At 37.4% G+C, this 20,815-nt stretch overlaps 1 protein-coding gene across 1 annotated transcript; it reads left to right on the top strand.

Moving 5' to 3' along the window:
* Positions 1–1,670: 1,670 nt before the first annotated feature.
* On the top strand, positions 1,671–5,411 carry LOC139875523 (TATA box-binding protein-associated factor RNA polymerase I subunit B-like). The gene is made up of 6 exons (XM_071862859.1): positions 1,671–1,702; positions 2,001–2,036; positions 2,671–3,226; positions 3,725–4,462; positions 4,564–4,700; positions 4,836–5,411. The coding sequence occupies exons 3-6, from the start codon at positions 2,671–2,673 to the stop codon at positions 5,409–5,411; spliced, it is 2,007 nt and encodes a 668-aa protein (XP_071718960.1). The 5' UTR covers positions 1,671–1,702; positions 2,001–2,036.
* The last annotated feature ends 15,404 nt before the right edge of the window (positions 5,412–20,815 follow it).

Genomic DNA, 20,815 nt, shown 5'->3' with positions numbered 1-20,815 from the left:
CATTTCGTCCCTGTGAAGATCATGAAGATATCCTGGGACCAGAAGTACCATATCTTAGTGCAATTGGAGCTCTTATGTATCTTACAAATTGTACAAGACCTGACATTTCTTTTGCAGTTAATTTGTTGGCAAGGTTCAGCTCAGCTCCTACCAAAAGACACTGGAATGGGATCAAACACATATTTCGATACCTTCGAGGAACTACTGATTTAGGATTATTTTATTCTAACGAATCAAAACAAGATTTGGTTGGTTATGCAGATGCAGGTTATTTATCTGATCCACATAAAGCTAAATCTCAAAATGGATATGTATTCCTAAATGGAGGTACCGCAATATCATGGCGTTCTAAAAAACAAACACTTGTTGCAACATCATCAAATCATGCCGAAGTAATTGCATTACATGAAGCCAGTCGGGAATGTTTTTGGTTGAGATCAATGACACAACTCATTACTGATTCTTGTGGACTAGAACGCAATAAAAGTTCAACAATTATCTATGAAGATAATGTAGCTTGCATAACACAGATGAAAGAAGGGTATATCAAAAGTGACCGAACAAAACACATACCCCCTAGATTCTTCTCATACACTCAAAATCTCATTAAGGACAACCAGATTGAAATGAGATATGTTCAGTCCAGCAAAAACTCTGCTGACCTTTTCACCAAAGCACTTCCAACTGCTATTTTCAGAACACACGTTCATAATATTGGCATGAGGCATGTTCAGAAGATGTAACAACTCAGGCGTTGCCTACTTGAGGGGGAGTCAACTCTATGCTGCACTCTTTTTCCCTTAGCTAAAGTTTTATCCCAAAGGGTTTTCTTTAGCAAGGTTTTTAACGAGGCAGTACTAGTTATTCACTAATAAAATCATCATCCAAGGGAGAGTGTTATAAAAGTAATAATTGGATGATAATTTTATTATTATTATAGATATTGCATAGTATATTTTTTTGAGTATAAATAGGTGTGTTGAGTTAGAGTTTATTGTATGTATTTTTTTGGTTAACAAAAACACTCTCTCTCTCTAGATTCCAAATGCCACCAAACTCTCATTGTACATTTTTCTATAAATAAAAAACCAATTACTCATACCTTTTGTTCAACCTTTGTTTTCTCCGTTTTACAGTATCTCTATCTCTATATACCTTCTACAGTCAAGAACCACTAAAGGTAGTTATAAGCCTACTGAATTATAACATATTTTAGAATATGTGAGCTTAGGATTAGTTGTGGTATATTATAGAGTGTGCAAGTCATTTGTGAATATTATAAAAGTTAGAGGGCTTAGATGCAATTCTAGATTCTAGAAGGGTTTCGGTGTAATTTGCATAGGAGCTCAACAACGTTTGTTTGATTTTGTGAAGCAAGAACCTAACGAGGGTTTTACCTACACAAAGATTGTGATTAACCTTATACATTTTATTAAACATTGATTGATACTATATTAATTTTTTTCAAATTCATTCCCATTGATTGATTTCCATTGGTTAGATAACAAAATGCAATTATTCATTCCCTAAATTGGATTTTGATCACCCGCCAAAATATCCCGCCTCATTTTTCACTCCACTAATTCCTCCTTTACGACCTCATCACAAAAAATTGCTAATAAATTGCTCCTCTTATCTCTCAAATCCTCACAACTTACTTTATTCAAGATATTTGTTTTCCCTCTACAATTAATTACCTATTGTAAGTCTTCTTAATTCTGGGTTTTTATTCAACTATATTCAAACATGTCATGTCAATACGTAATAATAATAAATAAATGATGATGGTGATGTTTATGCATATTATTCGATTTATAGCAAGACAATTACCAACAAGTTTTATTATTGTGATTTTATTTTATGATTATAATGCTTCAGACCTTTAACATTGTTGTGGTCGTCTGACACATGTATGTAATATGTTCAGTTCGGCTTTGTATGTTTTGATTTTTTCTAATATTTTTTTTTCAACTAATTTATTTGTTATCTTTTTGTTCTAGGCTGTTTTCTTGTGTACCCATCACACTGAACTTTAGGTAATTTTCTGTTTATAGTTTTTTATTGAGATATTGATTGGCTCATTGTGTGATCACCTGATTTAATCGATTAGTAGAGATTTTAGAGCTCTAGTAATTGAAACCAAATATAAGGTTTCATCCAAATCTGATATCCTTGCAATAAGTCCTAGTTTAAATTTTACTAGTAGCACATTTTGGGGTGGTCTGAATAAGGGTACGAAACGGTCACCTGATAAACTCAGTTAAGCCCCGCTTAAATGAGTTAAAATACTCGTCCTTTTCAGATAACCCAGAACATGGAAAACCTTATCCGGGTTACACATTTACATAGATCCGACTCTTATAAAAGCACAAAATTGGTTGATCATATTGTATATGAACTTGCAATTGGTAATAAAGTTATCAGTGTATTCAAATCCATCTTACTTCACATATATATAATATAAATTTAATTTAAAACAAGAGATCTATTATTCATCCTACTAATTAATGCACAGTGATGGATAGCATAAAATAGTTGTTATATCTAACATGTTTCATTTAATATAATAATAATAATAATAATAATAATTGGCAGTAATATAGTAATATTCTTGATATTGGAAATCAAAAGTTTCAGTTTTTATCGTTTAACTGTGCTGTGTTTTTATAGATGACTGATTGTTTGAGCTTGACGTGCGAAATCTGTGAGTTTGTGGGGTTAGAAAACGGTTATGACGGCTACTATTACTGCCAGCGATGTGGGACCCAAGCTGAAGGAATCAGAGAAATGGCTGTCGATAACGATGATTTGATCTTCATTAAAGAAAATATCCGGTCTATAGTTCAAAGGCGTGTACCTGTTAAAACCGAGCCACTCTCTCAGTCCCAACCCGCTTCACATTTTTGGGAGACATTAAGGACCCAAGTAAAAGAAGAAGATGTTAAACCAGGTGATGTTGTGGGCCCCACTGAGCCAGCTGATTTTGCAACAGTGCCTAGAAAACTGACTTATGAAGATTATTACACTGAAATTAGGATGAGATATGTAATGGGAGTACAGATAATGGTTGAACTGCAGATCAAGGCTTTGGTTGATAAATTTAACGTGTGTCCGTTAGTTGTTGGCATGATCGAACCCATTTGGTTAAGATTGTTAGCAGAAACTAACATTTTTAATGACAACTGGGCTGATGAGGTTATCAACAAATCAGAATCTCAAGTTCAAGGTATTTTATATGCTTTTTTATATGAATGAATGGATTGATATAAGGGAAATTTTATTTCTAACTGGTCAAGAAGAAAGACTCTCATAAAAAAATGGGCTGAAACTGGAACTGAAACTGAAAATGGGTCTCGACCCAAAAATTTAAGATGAAAAATGGGTTTCGACCCAATCATACCCAAGCAGACCCAACCCAACCTGGGTGTTGACCCAACCCATCCGACCTACATAAAAGCTGACCCATTTGATCCCCGACCCATTTGCCAGGTATTCCTAAAACCTACTAATACCTACTTTAAAATTTTTTATCTACATGATTTATTAGAAGACACTGCATATTTGTAAAAACATGAATGCATTAAGTTCTAGACCAAATGTTTTTTTAAGTGAATCTAACTAGACACATATCACTAACACCTGTTTTGAATTGTTAGCCACCCGTCCGACCCGCCCCTTTTGACACCTTAGTTTTTTTAACTATCATAATCTTATTTTATCTCAGGTGAAACGGGAGGTGTACTGGCTAGAGGTAAACATAAACATGAACCCCATAATTTACTCGGTAAACGATGCGTAATGTTATGGTTCCGATCCGTGAGCAACACAATACCATTATCTTATTCTTTAGCAATATCATTTTTAGTGTGCCATTTAGCAAGGGAACCAATTCTATCAACTGATATAATTAAATGGACACTTGAAGGCAAAATTCCTTATTTTGCTGCTTATGTCGAAATCGAAAAACAAATTGGCCCCGCTACTAACGCTTGTCCAATAAGTTCGACCCGTATGTTCAGACCCATTCATGCAATCTCGGCTCAAAAACTCGAGTCATTGGCAGCTTCGATTGCATATTCGATAGGCCTAGAGTTACCTCCCGTTAACTTTTACGCGATTGCCTCTTGTTATCTAAAACAATTATCTCTTCCAGTTGAGATTATTCTCCCCCACGCGTGTCGAATAAACGAGTGGTGTATGTTACCAGATCTTTGGTTATCCGTAAATGAATCGAGGATACCTACACGTGCATATGTGTTGTCAATACTTATAGTATCGATTAGGATTCTGTATAATATTCATGGATTTGGGAAATGGGAAAGTTCGTTGTCTCGTGCAATCAAGAAAAAAGTTAGGAGAAAATTAATTTTTTCCGCCGATGGTGAACAATCGCACTTAGATGCTGCTACAGAGATTCTAGTTGTACTACAATCAAAGTACAATGAGCTTATTGATACGAGTGGTAAGTGGATATTTTATCTTGTTGCGATTGTCGACTTCATGGTTTATAGATATTTATTTATGTATCGTCACGTACCTTATTGTTTTATTTGTGATTGGTAGATCATGAGAAGGATTTGGAAAGTTATCTTGAATATTGTAAAAATGTCGTTTTTGCTGTTACGGAGCAGTCGTTTGAGGATCTTGAGGAATATTACATAATAGATGAGCTTTGGAATTTGTATAAGAAGAACAAAGAGGTATGTATGTCTCGCTACTTGTCCTTTTCAATGTGTAACTTACTAATATTCATTGTTATATATATATACATGTATGTACAAAGTACACACACTTGCAAAAGATAAGAGTTTTTTTTTTTTTTTTTTTTTTTGTAGGATGGTAAATCATGTGAGTCACCCTCCGTAAGCCCTAGTAGTCCTTACAAGAAGAGACCAAGAGACGTTTCAAAAAGCAAGACGAAGAAGCCTAAAGACGGAAATGCGCAAATTATTAGTCAAAACGATAAGGGGGAGTCACACAAGGAAAGAGAAATAAGGCGAATGATATCAAACATGGAAGAGAATAAATTTAGTTATATTCCTCCAAGGAGCAAAGTGAAAAGACATGATTACCTTCATTACACAAGGAAAAAAGATGTTGGGGCTTATGTTTATGCTGCACATGCGGATTACTACATTCTATTGCGCTCTTGTGCGCGAGTGGCTCAACTCGATGTCAGGTGTATGCATGTTGCTGTGATGAGTGTTGAGAGGCGATTAGCTTGGCTAGAGAATAACATACAACGTTGCTTGAAACGAATGCCTTCTTCTTCTTCTTCTTCTTCTTCTTCTTCTTCTTCTTCTTCTTCTTCTTCTTCTGAAGCTTGCCAGTTTTGTGATGATGATGATGAGGAGGAGGCTGTACAAAATGCTCCAAATGATGTTGCTACGGATATGGATTTTCAGTGTTAAACTTATGAGATATGTACACATTAGCATTAGCATCTAATAAAAAATACCACGTATTTTCTAATGTTTTACTCCATTTTGCAAAAGCAAATATGTTCAACAAGTTTATTGAATATGTGTTGAATGTTATATGTGATGGAAAATCGTGTGTACTTTTAGTCAGATTAACGCAGCGTATAGTTAAAATAATAATCTTTTATTATTTCATAAAAACATTTACAAGATTAAATCTTCATATATTTAATGAAACATGCACACGATTAATTTATCCCAATGAGATCCAGTTACACCACTAATATTTGTCAAAATATGTAATTCACAAAATGAGTAAACGATATACCTTTCTTGAAGAAACTGATGAGACGGAGAGAAACTTACGATCAAAAGTATGATCGTCTCTTTGGATAGTCCACACTACACTTTCGAACAACGTCAATGGATGCTAGTCCAAACCCAAGTAATTTATTATAATAATCTATTTATTATAATAAACAAACAATAAATAATATTCCGTAAACAATATCTTCCTTCTTTTGAAAACCTCCGGAAAGAAAATTGATGGTGTTCTTAGTTAACAAAAGGAATGATGAAATTTTTTATTTTTTTAATTATTACGTATCATCTCTTTTCATATAAATGACATGTATATATAGAAATGTCAAACATTTCTATCTTTTTCAATAGAACAAGACAAGGAGTATTATTATTCTCATTTTGTATTCTTTTGTAACTCACGGACCAAGAATGAGCTGTCTGATTTTGTTTCTATTTGCATTATCTCAAAACAAGATACGGAGGATTTGATATAATTTTAAAAAGTCGTATTTCTCAAATACTTCACGGGTATGTTATGTAACTTATAATTAATAATCATGTCGCTTTCATGCGAATAGTAAATTAATTAATTTCGTTTCATTTACTATTCATATGAATAGTAAATGAACTAATTTCGATTTACTATTTTGTTACTTGAGTAATATATATACATCATATATATATTTTATTTGATGTCTCGGTGTATATGTGTGTGACCCCGAAGGCTCAAATGAAGTTGGCCATATAGTTATATGTTGTACCTTGCACATTAATCCTACAGACTCCCACTTGTGCATGACACAACACCAAGTAACTATACAAACAATGGTAAGCGTCTAGCAACACGTCATTGTCCCCAAATTCATGTGAGGGTAGTTTCTCGAAACTGTTTATGGTAAGTTTTAAATGTCATTCGTCCTTTTGTTTCAGATACTTTAGTTAAACTTGAGATATGGATCATCGGTCATTCTCATTTGTTTAACAATTTTGTTTCTCGATCTTAGAACTGAATTAGATCACCAAATTAATTAAGTATCATCTTAATTATATCTGGGTGCGGCCACACAAATATCTTATTCATTCATCGAGGAGCTCAAAAAGTATCTAACTCCAAACATTTTAGAGGAACAAATCCTATATTGCATACACGTGTCTATCACGAGCTTTACATTATACCCAATAATGGCCTTTATAACAGCCTTATTCAGGATAGCGTTTAACCATATCAAAATACAATGTTTCACACCTCAAAACTGGCGTGCATCTCAAGTCTAAGGACATAAATACATAATCACTAAAAGATTCACTACTGACAATGATCCATGTAGTGACATCTCGGATGGGTCATTCCAACATTCATCATCAATGAATACATATGAATTTTAGTCTCAACAAGTTAACTATTTATCATCAATAAATATAACCAAAACTTCATATTAATCTTAATTCATGTTATTCCCATAACATAACCGATTATGGAGATTTTGAATAATCAACAATTATTCATGGATTAAACATGCTAATATAGAACACAGTGATATAAATGAAACTGATCATACCAACTATATATCAATTCATTAAGATAAAACTGCTTAATGTTCCAAAAATATCCAAATACTAAATTACAAATTAAAAAGATCAGCAGCATAACGAAGTCCAATACTACTAGCATGATCATCATGCTTGTTGTGTGTCATGGGCTTCGTGAACGGGTCAGCCACATTATCATCTGTATGAATCTTAAGAATATTAATATCATTCCTCTCAACGACTTCTTGAATGTAGTCAAACTTTCGAAGAATGTGTCTGCTACCTTTACGTACACGTGATTCTTTTGCAAGTATAATAGCACTTGAATTATCACAATACATTTCCATAGGGGATTCAATGCTGGGAACTACTCCGAGTTCAGAAATAAACTTCCTAATCCAGACAGCTTCTTGAGCAGCTTCTGAGGCAGCAATGTATTCTGCTTCCGTTGTAGACTGTGCAACTGTGCTCTGCTTTGAGCTTCTCCAATCAACTGCTCCGCCATTCATGACAAAGACATACCCTGACTGGGATCGAGAATCATCTCGATCAGTTTGGAAACTAGCATCTGTATAACATCTAATACTCAACTCTTCTTCCAAATCACCGTAAACCAAGAACATATCTTTAGTTCTTCGCAAATATTTAAGAATGCTCTTAACAGCAATCCAATGTTCTTCACCTGGATTCTGTTGATAACGACTCGCCAAACTCAAAGCTAACGAGACATCAGGTCTAGTACATAACATGGCATATATAATGGATCCTATAGCCGAAGCATACAGAACACATTTTATTCGTCTTATCTCATCAGGTGTGATAGGACTTTGAGACTTGCTCAAGGTTACGCCCTTTTGCATGGGCAATGCTCCGCGCTTGGAGTTTTGCATGTTAAATCTTCGCAAGATTTTGTCAATGTATGTAATTTGACTCAAACCAATAAGCCTTTTGGATCTATTTCTATAGATCCTGATTCCAAGAATATACTTAGCTTCTCCAAGATCTTTCATGGCAAAACATTTTCCAAGCCAAGATTTGACATCTTGCAAAGTTGAAATGTCATTTCCAATAAGTAGTATGTCATCAACATACAAGATCAAGAAGACAACTTTGCTCCCACTAGCTCTAATGTAAATACAGGGGTCATCTTGGTTTTGAGAAAAACCAAACTCTTTGATTTTCTGATCAAACTTAAGATTCCAGCTCTTGGATGCTTGCTTTAATCCATAAATGGATTTTAGAAGCTTGCATACTTTAGTAGGATGCTTAGGATTCACAAAACCTTCCGGCTGAACCATATATACGTCCTGTAAGACCCAAATATTTATTGTACATAATGTATTCATGGTGTACGATGCATATATGAAGTGTACGAAGCATGTACGTGTTGCTTGCTCGAATGTCGAAGAAAACTGGACGTTGTTTGAGGTACAAGGTGTGTACGTATCTTCTCAACCCCAAATAAAGTTTGAATTGATGTTTCAAAGCCTTACCATTGGAAAAAATATCTTATTAAATTTCCAACGATATTTGATTCATCGAAAACGGAGCTACGGTCAAAAAGTTATGGCCAAAACAAGTTTCTGAAATCTGACCTGTAGGGTGGAGCGGCGCCCCACCATTTGGCGCGGCGCGCCGAAGGCGTCTGATGTGTTTTTCAGCATTTTAAAGTGTTTAAATGAAGGGTATTATGGTCCTTTCGCATATGGACGGTTTTAGGCCACAAAAGGCAGTTTGGGGGACTCATTCACCTCCACAATCTTATCCATATCCTCTCATCTTCAACCTCAAGTTCTAGAGAGAGAGTCGAGTGAGAAAGCTTGAGAAAAGGAAGAAGAAGCTTGAGTTCTTCAAGTTAAAACTCATTTCTTGTGTTGTTGTTGTTCTAGCTTCGTTTTCTTCAAAAGGTAAAACCCTAATTCGGATTTAGTTGTGTTAATTCGTTTATTATGCTAGGGTTTGTGTTAATGTAGATGTAAAACCCATTTCTTGGAAGTTTGGGGTAAATGGGTTAAGTTTTGATGTAAGAACCCTAACATTGGTGGGTTTAGGATTGGATGATGATATTGTTAGTTTGTAAACTAATTTTGTTGATGAAATCACTAACTAACTTGGATTGTTAGTGATTTGGGGTGTAAGTTCACAAATTTGGTGTTTTGACTAGTTTTTAGGTCAAAATGGGTTTTTGCGTAAATGTTGGTCTAAAATGCATTTAAAGCCTAAAAGAGGTGTATTTAGGTTGTAACGACCCAACCCGTATTAAAACCGGCCCATAAAATTTTTTCCTTTTAATACGCGTTAAATAATACTTTAGGTCCCAATTGTTTTTCCATAAACATCTTTAATTACAATAGAAGGTTTAATAACCTTAAAACATTTAATACATTAGTTAATTGTCCAAACGGACATACACGACCCGACTAGTTTAGTTTCCAACAAAACCGAGCATGGTGATTTGGGACTATGCTACCCAAATCCTAATCGAGTACAAAAGCAAGATCTTCTAAGCAACCTAGCCAAGATCTCTAATCCCCAAGCTTACCCGAGCCACCAAGCCTGCGAACCTATAAAAATAGCAACAACGAGAGGGTAAGCTAACGCTTAGTGAATGATAATATACTACATACATATATATGTATAAAATGGACACGCCACATAAATATCAAATACCGCATACCGAAGCATCCATGTATAAGGCAACTACACTAAGCATACCGTAAGATCACTAAGCAATGAGCTGAAGATACATCAACAAAATATATGTTCACCAACAACGATGTGAACAATGCCAATAAGCTACACCCGGAGGGTTAGCTACATCACGACAATACAACATTATATGTATACAATATATATATATATATATATATATATATATATATATCTCGAATAATATAATTTGCTTACGCTTACTACACAATAACCATGGTTAACCAAGTACAAGGGAATGGTACTTCGAATTTCCCATCGGTGTTCCCAACAACCGTTAGTGTACAACGAAATATATCACTAACCCCTGGGTGGTATCGATCGTCCGAACTTAAAACCCACCCGTCACGTGTAATGTGGTATCGAACACCCGAACTTTAACCCACAATACACGCCCACACACACACCTATATGACATGGTATCGAACGCCCGAACTTTAAACCCATATCATATATTGACCCGATGTGGTATCGATCACCTGAACTTAAACCCACATCGAACCTCGTACAAGTAACTACATTATATACACACATGTATAATCATTCCACTCACTATATTAACCCTTCGTCATTGGGGTTACATAAGTCCACATCGTACGCCCATGTGATAACGTACACACAAAGTGTGCACCTCGCCAAAGTGGTCAACCAAAACGCACAACCGTGCCAATTGGACCAATACATAAGTCCAACAATTCCACCTATACGAGAAGCGAGCTCTACAAGCGAGAACCCCTTTACCCGACCCGCACCCATCCTACACATACATATGCATATAGGATATTAACACTCACCTTGTCGCCTTGAAGAAATGCTTCCAAGTAATCCGCAAATCGTCAATGGAAAGTACCTAATCCGTTATCACAAATTCAACAACACACTTAGATTGGATCTACAAACCAACCCAATTTGACACTTAGTGCAATTCCGACCCAAATGCACTTCCAAGGACAAACCGCGCCCAAACTAACCAATAATCACTAACACAAGTGATAAGGGTCCTAATATGCCAATTTAAACCCGATCACAAGTGTTAACACTTATCGTTCCCAAAATCGCCCATAAACCCTAATTTTGACCCATAAGGTCAAAATCTCACCATTTACAAGTTTTGACACCAAAACATGTTTAACTCGGCTTTATACTTCAACTTAATCCATTTTAAGTTTACAAACCTCAACGAATCGACATTCGGGTCATAATCCTCAACAAACCCTAATTTTAACTCTAGTCAAAATTAGTCAACCATGAAAACCCTAAAAGTCTCCAAAACACCAATAATCACTAATGCTAGTGATTGTACACCATTTACATGTCTTAAACATGGTTAAATCATTAACCAGCCCAAAACCCACCTTTAACAACAATAAACCTGAATATTGGTGTTAATCTCCAATTAACAACTAAATGGGTTTCACCTATGAATCATACAATCAAAAGCCCCAAATTTGAATGATGAACACGAAAATGAGATTTGAAGTTAGAGCTTACCACTAGTATCACCGTGTAGCCAAGAACGAGGAGAACAAACTAGTCAACTACGCCAAAGATCAAATCCCGCTTCTTCCTTTCCAGAAATCCCTTTGAAATCAAATGGGTGTTTGAGTTTTTGAGAGGAAAATGAAATGAAAAGGAAAATGAAATTAGGAAATGAAATGAATGGATGAGGTTAAAGCCTCAAATCTGGCTCAAACGTGAAATGACCAAATTGCCCTTGAACTTCATTTAAAATTACAAGAATCTGGTGCCAGTTTGCCCGTATCGCCGCGCCGCGGCCTTAAATGTCGCGCCGCGACATTTGCCTAGTTCTGGGATCATTTTTTGTCAAGCTTCTGATCTGGATTCCAGTTAAATGCCGCGCCGCGGCCTCCTTTGTCGCGCCGCGACGTTCAACGTGGTCTGACTCATTTCCTTGCATACAAGACCTTAACACCCGAACATGTCCCCAACCCTTCATACGCCTATCGTACATACACAATACAATTATAAATTATGTACGGAGAAAAACGGGGTGTTACAACTCTCCCCCACTTAGATTCGATCACGTCCTCGTGATCCTCGTCACTTAACCAAACGGACCACACTTCACGGTCCTCAAACATAAGTCCCAACCGACATTCCTAAGCAATTCTTCCCACTGAATTGCCTTTAACAACTAAATCGTCACCCGCGATTTATCAAATCCACAATCCGAGCACTAAAACCATGCTCATTCCCTAACATCGGAAAACTCAACCAATCTCGTACCGAGATACCAATTCCTTAGCATACCCTTACCGAGTACGACGCTAAAAACAACCAAATCTCAACCTAAGGTAAACAACCCGAAGTGATGAAAACCGAACCAAACGAATCCTGACGGATAACACCAATCACTATACATCCCTTGTAGTGCGCAATACGACCAATACGCAACTACCGTAACATCATAATCCAACGACTAGAACCGATAGCGCCCAAAACGACTATGGAAACGCGAATCCCAAGGTGTACAAAATCGACTATTGTAACACCCGTAACAACACGTGAGCGAAGCACGGCTATCGCCTCACTAATCATACAACATGGTCCTCACGACCCCGCCATCGGCGTATAAAACAACCGATAGTTCCCATAACATGGTCCTTACGACCCCACCATTGGTGTATCAAACAACCAATAGATCACACAACACGAAGGCTGTCCGAAAACATACGCGCCTTTGTGAATCCGAACTACACGCGACTCACTACCTTCACCACAACAACAATCGGGATTGGCCGAACTACACGCGCCTTAGTGAATCCGAACTACACGAGAGTCACTATCCCGGAGGAATGACCGAACTACACGAGTCATTTGTGAATCCGAACTACACGAGACTCACTCCTCAATACAATGACCGAAACCACACGAGTCATTTGTGAATTCGAAACCACACGCGATCCACTACCATGATGAAGTCAGCGGACCCGAAGATCATGCTTCACCAATTTCAACACCGGATGAAGTCAGCGGACCCCGTCAACGGTCATGCTTCACCGATCGCATACTCCCATGATGAAGTCAGCGGACCCCGAAGTTCATGCTTCATCAATCACATACGCACTTTTGGCCTCAAACAACGAGTAGTGCAACATCGCGCTCTGCTACACTATAGTGAACCCTAACGGATACCACTAACCATCCACACAATCGAGCAAGAACCACCTATATCGAACATAGGCACAAAACAATAATTCTCTATAAGAGAATCCACCACGCACATCCCTTAACCGAGGGATTCCACCTTGCTCGCCATACCCGTCCATTATCTCTCAACGAGATTTACCACATTACCACCTCGGTGATAATTCAAATCCAAACCATAAGTACAATTTATCCGAAATTGTAATCTACCATAAATCGACCAAAACCAGGTCTCGACAATATTTTCCGGATCTACCAAAAGCATCATCCGAAATCTCACACTAAAACTTCCTCGTGCGGGAGTGTAACTCCCCCACTTGGAACTACATTCCATATCCACAACTCGTACAACCGTACAATGCTACCAAAGGTAGACTTTACAAACGATTGGGCTCACACAACCCATCACCATATCTTGCTCCAGCCTTGAGCACACGAAGGATTTCAATCAATCCTTAAACACTTCGAACAAAAAGTGTACCACGATTACACAAACCACACCCTCGCAATCATCCAATTGCTCTAGTTTGTCAATTCCCACCTAGTCACTCATGTACCTAAGGGTTTCACTCCGGTACCCTAAGTACAATGTAACCACAACACAATTGGAGTCGAACACCACGCTAGTAGGTATAAAAGAGGCACCTAATGTCGCATCTTATATACTCCATGACCAACATACATCGAGATTCAAAACACTCGATCTCAAGGTTTTCAGCCACTCGTCGAACCTCACGGTTCATCGACCTCCACACAAAAGCGAACACGCGCTTAACAACTGAACACCAGAAACCCATTTCCATGGCTTGGTATAATTATTTCCCAAATACTAAGGAATGCTTGGTTGCACCAAGTCTTACGCCCTTCGCCCATCGATCAAAACGTCACCATAGGGTACTTCCATTAGGAACGTCACCCATAACAACAATATGCACAACACAAGGCATTTAACAACTCAAACTCAAACGGCACTTAATAAATAATCAAAGGGCATATCTATTAAAACGAAACGTACCTTAACGTCTCCTTGCCGCACCAGTCCCCGCTAACTTGGGACATTCCGACTTACGATGTCCTTCTTCTTGGCAATTGAAACACACCATACCATCAACCTTTGGTACCGAACATTCCCAAGACTTGTGACCCCTCATGCCACAATTGTAACATCTAGATGCACTAGAATCCGGTATACCCGTCCGCGTACCACCCGTGCTCACACTCGGACCCTTAGTCCTCTTACTCGGAGCACCATACGAAACAACCCTTCTATCATTTGAAGGTTCACCACTGACAAGATCAATCTTACCATCCAACCAATCCTTTGCCCTACCCAGCAACAAACTAGTAGCGAGTCTCGTCTTCTTCTCAGGAGGGCATTCAATAGTACAAAAACACCCTTCGACATCCGAGATCCAAGTTGTGCTTACAAAAGGATCCGATTTCCCGTCATACATCGGGGGTTTAGTCCTCATGAAGCTCTTAAGACAACGCTCCATTTCACTACTACCCCGAAATTCAGAATAATTTCTATCCATTTCTTCTCGAAACGCACTCATTTGCTCCGCAACGGCAGCCGCAACTCTAGAGTTAAACTCCTCGTCATTCATCTCGATCTCATTTTGCGTCGTCATTCTAAAGAATGCAAAGCGATTAGTCCACGAACGTATAAAACAACACGCATAACACCGCCCCATCTTGCTCAACACTCGTCGCACATCACTTTTTAGACACGATTTGCACCCGTAATAAGGTTTGCAAGTCCTTATTACGCACACACTCCGTATCAACTCGTTAGTACAACGACCGCCTCGCTCGATGATATAAACAAACACAAACAAAATTCTACGCGATATACACATACGCGAGAATTATTATCACAACACAATTAATATATTAATAATATTCGCATTACCAATATCGACGTTAGTCCACCTACAACAAGGCACTAACTATAACCTATTCCGACCCGTAATCCTACAAGTCCCGCAACAAATAAGCACACACAAAAGTCTAAGTCTAGGCACCTATCTCAAGTCGCCTAAATCCCTTAGACCATGCTCTCATACCACTTGTAACGACCCAACCCGTATTAAAACCGGCCCATAAAATTTTTTCCTTTTAATACGCGTTAAATAATACTTTAGGTCCCAATTGTTTTTCCATAAACATCTTTAATTACAATAGAAGGTTTAATAACCTTAAAACATTTAATACATTAGTTAATTGTCCAAACGGACATACACGACCCGACTAGTTTAGTTTCCAACAAAACCGAGCATGGTGATTTGGGACTACGCTACCCAAATCCTAATCGAGTACAAAAGCAAGATCTTCTAAGCAACCTAGCCAAGATCTCTAATCCCCAAGCTTACCCGAGCCGCCAAGCCTGCGAACCTATAAAAATAGCAACAACAAGAGGGTAAGCTAACGCTTAGTGAATGATAATATACTACATACATATATATGTATAAAATGGACACGACACACAAATATCAAATACCGCATACCGAAGCATCCATGTATAAGGCAACTACACTAAGCATACCATAAGATCACTAAGCAACGAGCTAAAGATACATCAACAAAATATAAGTTCACCAACAACGATGTGAACAATGCCAATAAGCTACACCCGGAGGGTTAGCTACATCACGACAATACAACATTATATGTATACAATATATATATATATATATATATATATATATATATATATATATATATATATATATATATATATATCTCGAATAATATAATTTGCTTACGCTTACTACACAATAACCATGGTTAACCAAGTACAAGGGAATGGTACTTCGAATTTCCCATCGGTGTTCCCAACAACCGTTAGTGTACAACGAAATATATCACTAACCCCTGGGTGGTATCGATCGCTCGAACTTAAAACCCACCCGTCACGTGTAATGTGGTATCGAACGCCCGAACTTTAACCCACACTACACTCCCACACACACCTATATGACATGGTATCGAACGCCCGAACTTTAAACCCATATCATATATTGACCCGATGTGGTATCGATCGCCCGAACTTAAACCCACATCGAACCTCGTACAAGTAAATACATTATATACACACATGTATAATCATTCCACTCACTATATTAACCCTTCGTCATTGGGGTTACATAAGTCCACATCGCACGCCCATGTGATAACGTACACACAAAGTGTGCACCTCGCCAAAGTGGTCAACCAAAACACACAACCGTGCCAATTGGGCCTATACACAAGTCCAACAATTCCACCTATACGAGAAGCGAGCTCTACAAGCGAGAACCCCTTCACCCGACCCGCACCCATCCTACACATACATATGCATATAGGATATTAACACTCACCTTGTCGCCTTGAAGAAATGCTTCCAAGTAATCCAAAACTCGTCAATGGAAAGTACCTAATCCGTTATCACAAATTCAACAACACACTTAGATTGGATCTACAAACCAACCCAATTCGACACTTAGTGCAATTCCGACCCAAATCCACTTCCAAGGACAAACCGCTCCCAAACTAACCAATAATCACTAACACAAGTGATAGTGGTCCTAATATACCAATTTAAACCCGATCACAAGTGTTAACACTTATCGTTCCCAAAATTGCCCATAAACCCTAATTTTGACCCATAAGGTCAAAATCTCACCATTTACAAGTTTTGACACCAAAACATGTTTAACTCGGTTTTATACTTCAACTTAATCCATTTTAAGTTTACAAACCTCAACGAATCGACATTCGGGTCATAATCCTCAACAAACCCTAATTTTGACTCTAGTCAAAATTAGTCAACCACGAAAACCCTAAAAGTCTCCAAAACACCAATAATCATTAATGCTAGTGATTGTACACCATTTACAAGTCTTAAACATGGTTAAATCATTAACCAACCCAAAACCCGCCTTTAACAACAATAAACCCGAATATTGGTGTTAATCTCCAATTAACAACTAAATGGGTTTCACCTATGAATCATACAATCAAAAGCCCCAAATTTGAATGATGAACACGAAAATGAGATTCAGAGTTAGAGCTTACCACTAGTATCACCGTGTAGCCAAGAACGAGGAGAACAAACTAGTCAACTATGCCAAAGATCAAATCCCGCTTCTTCCTTTCCAAAAATCCCTTTGAAATCAAATGGGTGTTTGAGTTTTTGAGAGGAAAATGAAATGAAAAGGAAAATGAAATTAGGAAATGAAATGAATGGATGAGGTTAAAGCCTCAAATCTGGCTCAAACATGAAATGACTAAATTGCCCTTGAACTTCATTTAAAATTACAAGAATCTGGTGCCAGTTTGCCCGTATCGCCACGTCGCGGCCTTAAATGTCGCGCCGCGACATTTTTCTAGTTCTGGGATCATTTTTTGTCAAGCTTCTGATCTGGATTCCAGTTAAATGCCGCGCCGCGGCCTCCTTTGTCGCGCCGCGACGTTCAACGTGGTCTGACTCATTTCCTTGCATACAAGACCTTAACACCCGAACATGTCCCCAACCCTTCCTACGCCTATCGTACATACACAATACACTTATAAATCATGTACGGAGAAAAACGGGGTATTACATAGGTATTTCGGGAACGTGGGAAATGGTCTCGTTAGTTTTGGACTTTCGAGTATCGTTAAAAGTGCAAAAAGGTGTAGATTGCACTTTATGTCAATTTGGGCGGGTCGTGAGTCGAAATGGGGGATTGGTTGATCAAACCTTGTGCAAAATGTATTAGTGGGACATAATCACTATTCGATTGTGATTATGAGTGGTTCGGGTGAGATTTGACTTAGTCAAAGTTGGTCAAGTGTATATATACCAAAATGAATATGATTATCAGTCAGTGACAACAGAAAATGAAAAATATTTAAGTATCACTGATAAGAATCGTGTAATTGAAAAACTACCAAGACTTCATTCTGGTTTACATTATACACATATAAATGTACCTGAAGTAAATGTGGTAGTTAAAGAAAAATTATGTGATCCTGTAATGATCAGTTTGTGGCATGAGAGATTAGGTCACCCAGGATCAACAATGATGAAAAGAATAATACAAAATACACATGGACATCCATTGGCGGATCAAAGGATCCCTCATGATGCACTTATCCCATGTACATCATGCTCACTTGGAAAGTTGATAATAAGACCATCACCTCTTAAGGTTGAAAAAGAATCACCAATTTTTCTTGAAAGAATTCAAGGTGATATATGTGGACCAATTCATCCACCATGTGGACCATTTAGATATTTTATGGTTCTAATAGACGCATCTAGTAGATGGTCTCATGTTTGTCTATTATCAAGTCGAAATATGGCATTTGCAAAATTTCTTGCTCAAATTATTAAATTGAGAGCACATTTCCCTGATTATACTATTAAAAGGGTGAGACTAGATAATGCCGGTGAGTTTACGTCTCAAGCATTTAATAACTTTTGCATGTCTATTAGGATTATTGTTGAACATCCCGTTGCCCATGTGCATACACAAAATGGTTTAGCTGAATCATTAATTAAACGATTGCAGCTAATAGCTAGACCATTGATAATGCGAACAAAACTCCCAGTATCTGTAATGGGCCATGCAATTTTGCATGCTGCATCATTGATTCGCATTAGACCAAGCGCAAGTCATACATATTCTCCTTTGCAACTTGCTTTTGGTCATCAGCCAAATATTTCCCACCTTAGAACATTTGGTTGTGCGGTTTATGTCCCTATCGCACCACCACAACGCACTAAAATGGGTCCTCAAAGAAGGATGGGAATATATGTTGGATATGAAACATCTTCAATAATAAGATATATTGAACCCATGACGGGTGATGTTTTTACAGCACGTTTTGCTGATTGTCACTTTAATGAAACATTATTCCCTAGATTAGGGGGAGAAATAAAAAATAAAGAAAATGATGTTTCATGGTGTGAACCTCAATTAATGTATCTTGATCCTCGCACAAAAGAATGCGAGATCGAAGTTCAAAAAATAATGCATATGCAAGAACTTGCAAATAAATTGCCTGATGCATTTACAGATACAAAAAGAGTGACTAAATCATATATACCAGCAGCAAATGCTCCAGCTCGAATTGAAATTCCAAAAACTGGCAATAATGTTATTCTTGAGTCTTTGCCACGCCAGAAACGTGGGAGACCAATTGGTTCCAAAGATAAAAATCCTCGGAAAAGAAAATCAGCTGATAATGAGGTAAAAGAAAGTGTTCAAGAAGAACTACAAATCAATACTCCTTCTGCAGAGGAGATTGATGATGTCAATACGGAATTTTCAATCAATTACGCACATTCAAAAATATTATGGAACCGAAATGAAATGAAAAATCTTGATGAGATATTTTCATATAATGTTGCATATGACATCATGGATGATGATGATGATCCAGAACCAAAATCTGTCATGGAATGTCAAAATAGACATGATTGGGATCATTGGAAAGGAGCAATACGAGCTGAATTTGAATCACTCAATAAAAGAAAAGTTTTCGGATCTATCATTCTCACACCTAAAGATGTGAAACCTGTGGGATATAGATGGGTTTTTGTGCGAAAAAGAAATGAGAAAAATGAAGTTACAAGGTATAAAGCTAGACTTGTAGCTCAAGGTTTTTCTCAAAGACCGGGAATTGATTATGAAGAAACTTATTCTCCTGTTATGGATGCAATTACTTTTAGATACTTAATCAGCCTGGCAGTTTCTGAAAATTTAGAAATGCATCTCATGGATGTTGTGACTGCTTATCTTTATGGATCACTTGATAGTGATATATATATGAAGATACCTGAAGGATTTAAGGTATCAGAAGCAACCAATGCAAAACCCAAAGAAATGTACTCAATCAAGTTACAAAGGTCTTTATATGGGTTGAAACAATCGGGTCGCATGTGGTATAAACGATTAAGTGATTACTTGATAAGCAAAGGGTATACCAATAATCTTATTTGCCCATGTGTTTTCATTAAGAAAACAACATCCGGATATGTGATCATAGCTGTTTATGTTGATGATCTTAATATCATAGGTACAAATAAAGAGATCCATGAAGCCATTCAACTTCTAAAGAAAGAATTTGAAATGAAAGATCTCGAAAAAACCAAGTATTGCCTTGGTTTACAAATTGAACATATGCCTAATGGTTTACTTGTACATCAAACAACATATACTGAAAAGATTTTAAAACGTTTTAATATGGACAAGGCAAAACCATTAAGTACTCCTATGGTTGTTAGATCACTTAATGTTGACACTGATCCATTTCGTCCCTGTGAAGATCATGAAGATATCCTGGGACCAGAAGTACCATATCTTAGTGCAATTGGAGCTCTTATGTATCTTACAAATTGTACAAGACCTGACATTTCTTTTGCAGTTAATTTGTTGGCAAGGTTCAGCTCAGCTCCTACCAAAAGACACTGGAATGGGATCAAACACATATTTCGATACCTTCGAGGAACTACTGATTTAGGATTATTTTATTCTAACGAATCAAAACAAGATTTGGTTGGTTATGCAGATGCAGGTTATTTATCTGATCCACATAAAGCTAAATCTCAAAATGGATATGTATTCCTAAATGGAGGTACCGCAATATCATGGCGTTCTAAAAAACAAACACTTGTTGCAACATCATCAAATCATGCCGAAGTAATTGCATTACAT

Source organism: Rutidosis leptorrhynchoides, chromosome 11 (genome assembly GCF_046630445.1).
Source record: "Rutidosis leptorrhynchoides isolate AG116_Rl617_1_P2 chromosome 11, CSIRO_AGI_Rlap_v1, whole genome shotgun sequence".
NCBI lineage: Eukaryota > Viridiplantae > Streptophyta > Magnoliopsida > Asterales > Asteraceae > Rutidosis > Rutidosis leptorrhynchoides.
This window is presented reverse-complemented; position numbering and strand designations above follow the sequence as displayed.

Bases quoted from the DNA above. Each gene is read 5' to 3' on its own strand.
- LOC139875523 (XM_071862859.1), top strand. From the start codon at position 2,671: ATGACTGATTGTTTGAGCTTGACGTGCGAAATCTGTGAGTTTGTGGGG. The intron at 3,227-3,724 runs GTATTTTATATG...ATTTTATCTCAG, and splicing joins ATCAGAATCTCAAGTTCAAG to GTGAAACGGGAGGTGTACTG. The intron at 4,701-4,835 runs GTATGTATGTCT...TTTTTTTTGTAG, and splicing joins TGTATAAGAAGAACAAAGAG to GATGGTAAATCATGTGAGTC.